Source organism: Bidens hawaiensis, unplaced genomic scaffold (assembly GCF_021521415.1).
Source record: "Bidens hawaiensis isolate Kalapana, Puna unplaced genomic scaffold, B.hawaiensis_p1.1 tig00052324_1, whole genome shotgun sequence".
In the NCBI taxonomy this organism is placed as follows: domain Eukaryota; kingdom Viridiplantae; phylum Streptophyta; class Magnoliopsida; order Asterales; family Asteraceae; genus Bidens; species Bidens hawaiensis.
In genome coordinates, this window is record NW_027499399.1 from 63380 (window position 1) to 69924 (window position 6545).

At 33.6% G+C, this 6545-nt stretch overlaps 1 protein-coding gene and 1 pseudogene across 2 annotated transcripts; one reads left to right on the plus strand and one right to left on the minus strand.

Annotated features, from left to right (window-relative positions):
* Nucleotides 1-621: 621 nt before the first annotated feature.
* Nucleotides 622-3499, plus strand: LOC143599530 (uncharacterized; annotated as a pseudogene). The gene is made up of 11 exons (XR_013147310.1): nucleotides 622-845; nucleotides 912-1046; nucleotides 1832-1898; nucleotides 1983-2049; nucleotides 2126-2176; nucleotides 2252-2348; nucleotides 2446-2529; nucleotides 2613-2719; nucleotides 2806-2865; nucleotides 2944-2995; nucleotides 3144-3499. The product of XR_013147310.1 is annotated as an uncharacterized LOC143599530 (transcript).
* Nucleotides 3500-3614: 115 nt separating this feature from the next.
* LOC143599531 (uncharacterized protein At3g17950-like) lies at nucleotides 3615-5755 on the minus strand. The gene is made up of 2 exons (XM_077077461.1): nucleotides 5508-5755; nucleotides 3615-4602 (listed from the first exon to the last, which is right to left on the minus strand). The coding sequence occupies exons 1-2, from the start codon at nucleotides 5652-5654 to the stop codon at nucleotides 4132-4134; spliced, it is 618 nt and encodes a 205-aa protein (XP_076933576.1). The 5' UTR covers nucleotides 5655-5755; the 3' UTR covers nucleotides 3615-4131.
* Between the last annotated feature and the right edge of the window lie 790 nt (nucleotides 5756-6545).

Below are 6545 nucleotides of genomic sequence, written 5' to 3' on the forward strand. Positions count from 1 at the left end.
AATAAAAATAAGTTATTGATTTTCAGATCCCAACAACACTCTATATATACATCATCTTCAAATGGTAGATAAGTTACATGAATGAGCTACTCGATTTCTGATTTTCACTTCATAATGTCATCTTCAGCGTGGTGTTATTTTTAATGGATATATTTTGGTTTAGCTTAAAGTCCATTTGAAGAATAAAGATGCCATTTATCTTTAAGCTCAAGTCTGATAATGCCATGAAAAGCAGCTGACATTCACTAAACTTTTATCAAAATAAGTTGTTTTTTTAATTTGTTGTTTGATGTCGATGTATTTATATTTAAAACATGTACAAAATACCAAACATACCCATATCGTACATATACCTGTACTCGATTGTACCAGTACCAAAATTCAACAAAAATGAGTACCAAAACCCGTACCGAATATGCTAAATCGGTATGGGTACAAGTACGAGTACGTGTATTTGGGACAAAATGTTCATCCCTAGTCTACTCGAAGTGAAGGAACGAGACTCGCAAAATTTAAGAGTTACAATAATGTGTCACACGAGAAAGTCGCAGTCCAGTAAAAAAGATCGGGCCATCGGTCAAAACATATTTCGGGCCTCGTAAACTGGGTTACAGTACAGTCCGACCCGATAGAGTCAAATCCGATTGGCAACCGAATCATCCAAATCGAACCGTAAATGGAAGACCCTCGGCGTCGGAGAAACCGCAGGGATCCATGGCGGTCAATCGGTCGTAGCACAGTCTCCTTCGTCTGTGTTTGCTTCGCACACTTTGCTCTCTACTTATTATTATTATTATCTTCCTTCTTCCACTCCTTCAACATCATAACACTCCTGTTTCTCTCAGGTTCTCTATTCATATATTATACACGTCTCAGGTTTATCGATTTTGATTTTAACTTGTTTTGTTCAGTTATTGTGTTGTTAGGTTTGACGGTAATTGGGAGAAGATGTAAGAAGCTATTCGGACTGCGTGGTTCAGCTCCTGCGTTTGTGTTTACGAATATATTCTTCATTTGGTGTGTGTATGTAGTTGTAATTCAACAAGGTAACCTCTTGATTTCAGTTGCCTGCTATTATTATACACTCCTGAGTCCTGATGATGTTTGTGTTTGCCTTGCGTTATGCAAACACCACATTGGTTATCCATTGAGGCCTATACGAGTCGTATAGGACCAGAATTGAGTCAGTTTGAGAGTGTTGATATTTTAAATTCAAAATTGCCAAATTGGTATCTAAATTGGTTCTAGAGAATAGATGATAACATCAAATGAAAGGGTGGAATGGAAATTCCAAACCTATAAGTTGATAAGTTACCAAATCTCAACTTATTGAAACCCCCTTTTTTAGCCTTGTTGTTAAGGAGAAAAGTAAAAGTCCTTATGTGTTCCCAAACACTTTATAAACATAAAAAGAACTTCTTAAACATTCATAAGTCATAAGGAGGGAAAAATATGGAATCCCAAACACACCCTTAAACCTAAAAGTTCCTTTAAATTTATACTCTGAATCGATTAAGTATCAACATGTGGACTCTCATAATCAGACAGAAGAGAATTGAATAATCTAACTTTACTGAATTAGGAGATACTAAAAGTCACTTTTTTATGTAGGATATTGTCGAGTGTTACAAAATGTAGTTATATTATGATTTAGAGAACAATAATAATTGCATAAAACAAACCTAACATCAGTTCGCCCTTTTTATTGGGAAATATCTTTATTTCTTATGTTTTCTTTGTTTATTTGGCAACTAATAGGTTTCAATATGGTTACTTTTGTGTTTATTTCGCCTTCAATGCTAACAAAACAAACTAATCATTGTTTTACAAGCTACCTCATTGCTATTGGACATCATCTTCAATGTGGAGATCATTATTCAACTAATCGGCCTATACAGGTCTGTGTTAGAACTTTATTAATATTTGTTCTTATGAAGTAAGATTTGATTTGATAATTCTAATGAGAGTGTTCTTGGTGGCAGGATCATCTCAGGTGATCCTGGTTTTGTTAATTAAGACCCCATCTCCAACACGGAAACTTATCTAGAGGTTAGAAATTACAATCACTCAAAATATTCCCATTAAAGTTTAAGATCATGCATGATGATCTTTGTTTTTTGTGCAGGAATCTGAGCTTCCAACTTCAAACATTTATGAGGGATCCCCATTTGTTGAGGTCTCTATTATACTCCTTTGTCGCATTTATATTATTTTTGAGGTACTCAATGTTTAATGTTAAAACTTACAACAGAGTTCACTTTTACTCCAACGGGTAAGATATTGTAAGCACTGTCATGCATATGTTAAGGGATTTGACCACCATTGCCCTGCTTTTGGGAATTGCATAGGTAACAACTTTAAAAATGTTTGTTTCATTTGTCCCGATTTGTAACGTTAGGATCAATTTTAAATGATTAGATGTTACTGTTATCTTTTTTAGTGCAGGTCAGAATAATCATCTCCTTTTTATAATTCTTCTAGCTGGATTTGTAACAGCCGAGGCGTGTTACATTTTGGGTGCATCTCAAAGTAAGCTTCACGATGCCTTTCATAAATTTTCATTTTCATTTTCATCTTTGAAAGATTTGCAATACATCCATCTTACATTCTAGTCGTAACAACATCCCGGACACTTGATAGTGATGGACAGAAGGTTGGTTGGACCGTAACATTAGCTACTAGCACAATGTTGTTTTCTATTCTGCAAGTACTATGGCAGGTGCATACATGCTTAGAACCTCGCTTTTATATGTTTTGTTTATTAACTTTTTTTCATATCAGATACTTATATTCTGATTTTATTAGGTGGCGTTTCTGGCATGGCATATATACTGTGTGTGTTTTAATATCAGAACAGATGAATGGGTAAGTTCTTTTTATTCTAATTGATGTATTCTGGTTGTTGGTCATGTATATTTACTACATGGATTTATGTTTTTGCAGATGCACTGGAAGCAATATCCAGAGTTCCAGCATATCATGCATCCTCAGCTAGGTAATTGTGGATAATGTGCCACCATATATTTTTAATTGTGGTTTTGAATTTTGTAAACAATTTATTTGGCTACGATATCATAATGTATACCGCCTGTTATAAGTTCTTTATGAGACGGTTTACCGAATAACATAATGTTGACATCCAGGAGAAATAGGAACAACAACACGGTTTAGAAATCCCTATGACAAAGGAATATGGCTAAACTTGAAGGAGTTCATTGAAGCCAAAGGATAAGGTCATTTGCTTTAAGAATTAAAGTTATAGGTTTCTGTTTTAAAGAGCTAAGAGAATTTGTCTACATTTTTGTAATTAGTTGGTTTTATAAGGGTAGATTAAATAACTAGATGTGAAACAGTTTAATTGATTTATCTGTAAATATATTTGTAAATTTAGTTTGTTATGTGAAAACATATCTGGAGACAAAATTCAATCATCTATTCATTTTGAAAGTATTGAAGACATCCATAAAATGATGCAAGTATTAAGTTTTGTAATGTATATAAGAAAAACATAGGAATTACAGAGAAATGAAATTATGTATTAACACAGACAAAGGCTCTTAAACACCCGGAACTGGAAGTCCTCGGTTTGAGTCTCTGAATAAAAGAAATCTGCCTTTCAATTTTTTCTATTAAATCTTAACTGAATACATTTTATAGCATGGTTTATCAATAAAGGTTATTAAAATATATGTAATGTAAGTTTCAATAAAATCAGAGGGACCACCATATATCTAACATGGTCAATGTTTTCCCGGCAAGATTTCACAGGTGACAGGACTTAGGAATCAAACAGCACATCAAACAAACATTCACAAAGGTTCCTTTACACTTTTGGATGCTACTGTAAAAGGTTCATCAACTACCATTAGTTACATTCTCTTAACTTTGGTCAACTTCAACTCGATTCATATATTATATTTTATCATGTTGCATCTAAACCAAAACCACAAAACATTTATACTAAACCAAATCACAAGCATAATTTGTTAAAAAAATATATAAACTTTGATCTTCTAAACTAAGAAAACAAACTCTTGACTGTTTAAACACACATGCATCTACACATCAAACACTGTTATGAATAACAAATATATGTCAAGTTCATGGAAATGAACACAACATTTGAAGTTCTCAAAAGCATGGAGTTTTCAATCTTCTACCCTCTTTCTTTCGATTGGAATCCGAACCTGACCCGGGGCTTGATTGGGGTGGTGGTGCAATTCGCCCATCTACAAACAATGAATTCGGTAACTCCCCAAAAGGCTGAGAAAGGGCGAGCTCATCAGGTCCATAAATCATTGGACCATGTTGATCTCGCCTGTGATCGTGACCGGCTCTTCTTTCCACTTCAAGAAACCGCCCAAGTGGAACCGTGTTGTTTCTAGCTATATCAACATCAATGTTATCTCTTGGGCACAGACAAAACTTGAAACACCAAGTTTTTGATTTGGGGTTTGCTCTTCTGGTGTGTCCCAAAGTTATGGTTTCGGAGACGACTCTTCTTCTACTTCCTAAAGATCTTCTAGAAAGTTCTACAATGCTTGAAACACCCAAAAGGTTTCCTAGTGTGATGCTCTTGTCATGAAAGAAAGATCCTGTGGACTTTATAACCAATAATAATCTCAATATCAAAACTCACATGTTTAGACATAATTTTAGGTTGAAATTAACCTTAAAAAATAATTGTACTTTAGTATCACTTTTTTTGTTAGCCTTGTCTATATGTATCTAAATTCCAAAAGACCAGTTATACGATGACATGTGAAAGACATGTGCTTCTTACAGGGTCAAAAGTGTCATTTTAAATTGCACATAGATTCACTAGTCTCAAGTCATAATTTGGTGTTGGCTTTGTATGTCTTTTATGTATGTCTTATGCCAAAAGAAGCCATGGCCGAATGAGACACAACTAGAAATGCTCAGCAATGAAATCGATTGCAGCGATCATTTGTTCTCTACGCATCCCGACTTGTATATAACATAAAGCTTGAGAATTTCTACTCTTCAAACATAAAGTAAAAGCTGATAGATTACTAGTTCGACAAAACTTTTGTGATTTAAAGATTCCCATTAATTTCTTATTCTTTTATTGTTGTGACTTGTAACTCAAGCTTTTTGTACATAGATACATTAAAGTAAAAGTGGTTTAATTTTCAAATTAACGTGTACACTAATTTACAAATTGAGTATATAAACTCGTTTGGTGATTACTGACGGAGTTCAATAAATGGACAAAAAGAAAAGATAAATTAAAAGTGTGGTTGGTAATCCTTAATGAGACTGAATGTTGGTGCATGTATGCAAGAGTGAACAACTTTTGGCTACCTTGTTAATTATTATTTGCAATTATAGTGTTTTTCTTGCATTGTTTTTGAAAATGTAGTAACTAATTACAATGAACATGAATTATATGAGGAAGTTTCAACCCCTTTATCACACGACTAGACGAGCCTTATGATCAAAGTTTCGTAAAGTTAAAGAAAAGAAAGCAATAAACACCAACAAACCTGTGTATCTAGATCCGAAGAAGCTGAGGTTAAAGTAGGTGAGCCACTGAGCAAAGTGTTGCATGAGATTGATCCTGAATAATCATGGCTTCTGGCTCTTACATTCAAAGGTTGTAGTCCCAAAGGCCATCCACCATTTTCCTGCATTCACCTCAAATGGATGAACAAAAACACCGACATAAAACCGCTAAGCAGTGGGAGATAATATACCTGTTGAGCCATGTGGAAGCTGAAAAAATGGATTTGATTGGATAGGTTAACTAGGTAGCCCTATAAGGTCAATCAAAGAGAAATGAAACTGTCATATCATATCAGTTAGAAGTGTTGTTTATCATTAAAAAGTAATATAATTTAGCAAATGGGATTAAAGAGTAAAGAGAAAGAGGCATGATATGATGGGGCCAAAAAAGAGTGGAGTGGAAATAGGAGAGGTCTCATTTGTATATCATTGCAGAACACCCTTTTCTCATTTGTTGTCTTGCTTTTATTCTCCTATATATGCTCTAATTTTAATAACTAGGAAAAAGAAGAGACAGAATAAGTGTGTCACCTGCTCTACTTTCTCTTGTATAACACAAATAATAGTAATAATAATAATAGGCCTAAAAACAAATACTTAAATTAATATATGCCTAAAGAGAGAACACAATTTCTTGATGTAACACTTATTATTTATAGCTTTGAAATGGTTAAGTTTGTTAATTCATGATCAAACGTTTTATTGATTTATGCGAATAAGTATAAAGATTATGTATTACTACATTAGATGTTGGAACTTGTAAGTTTAGGTAAGATGTGGTACATCAAATTAGGTTTGATATAATAGTTGGAACCAAAATATTGTATGGTGGGTAGGTGCTTCTCATGAGTTTGGTTCAAGTAAATGTAGTATCTTAATATATTGTGCATAAAATGTAACTCTTTTTTCCAGTAAGATTACTTTTTTGTTGTGATATATATAATTACATAGAATACTTTATCCCTTTAAAATGAAATTCTTTTACCATGTTTCTAACTAGCATGTCCAAGAATTTAACA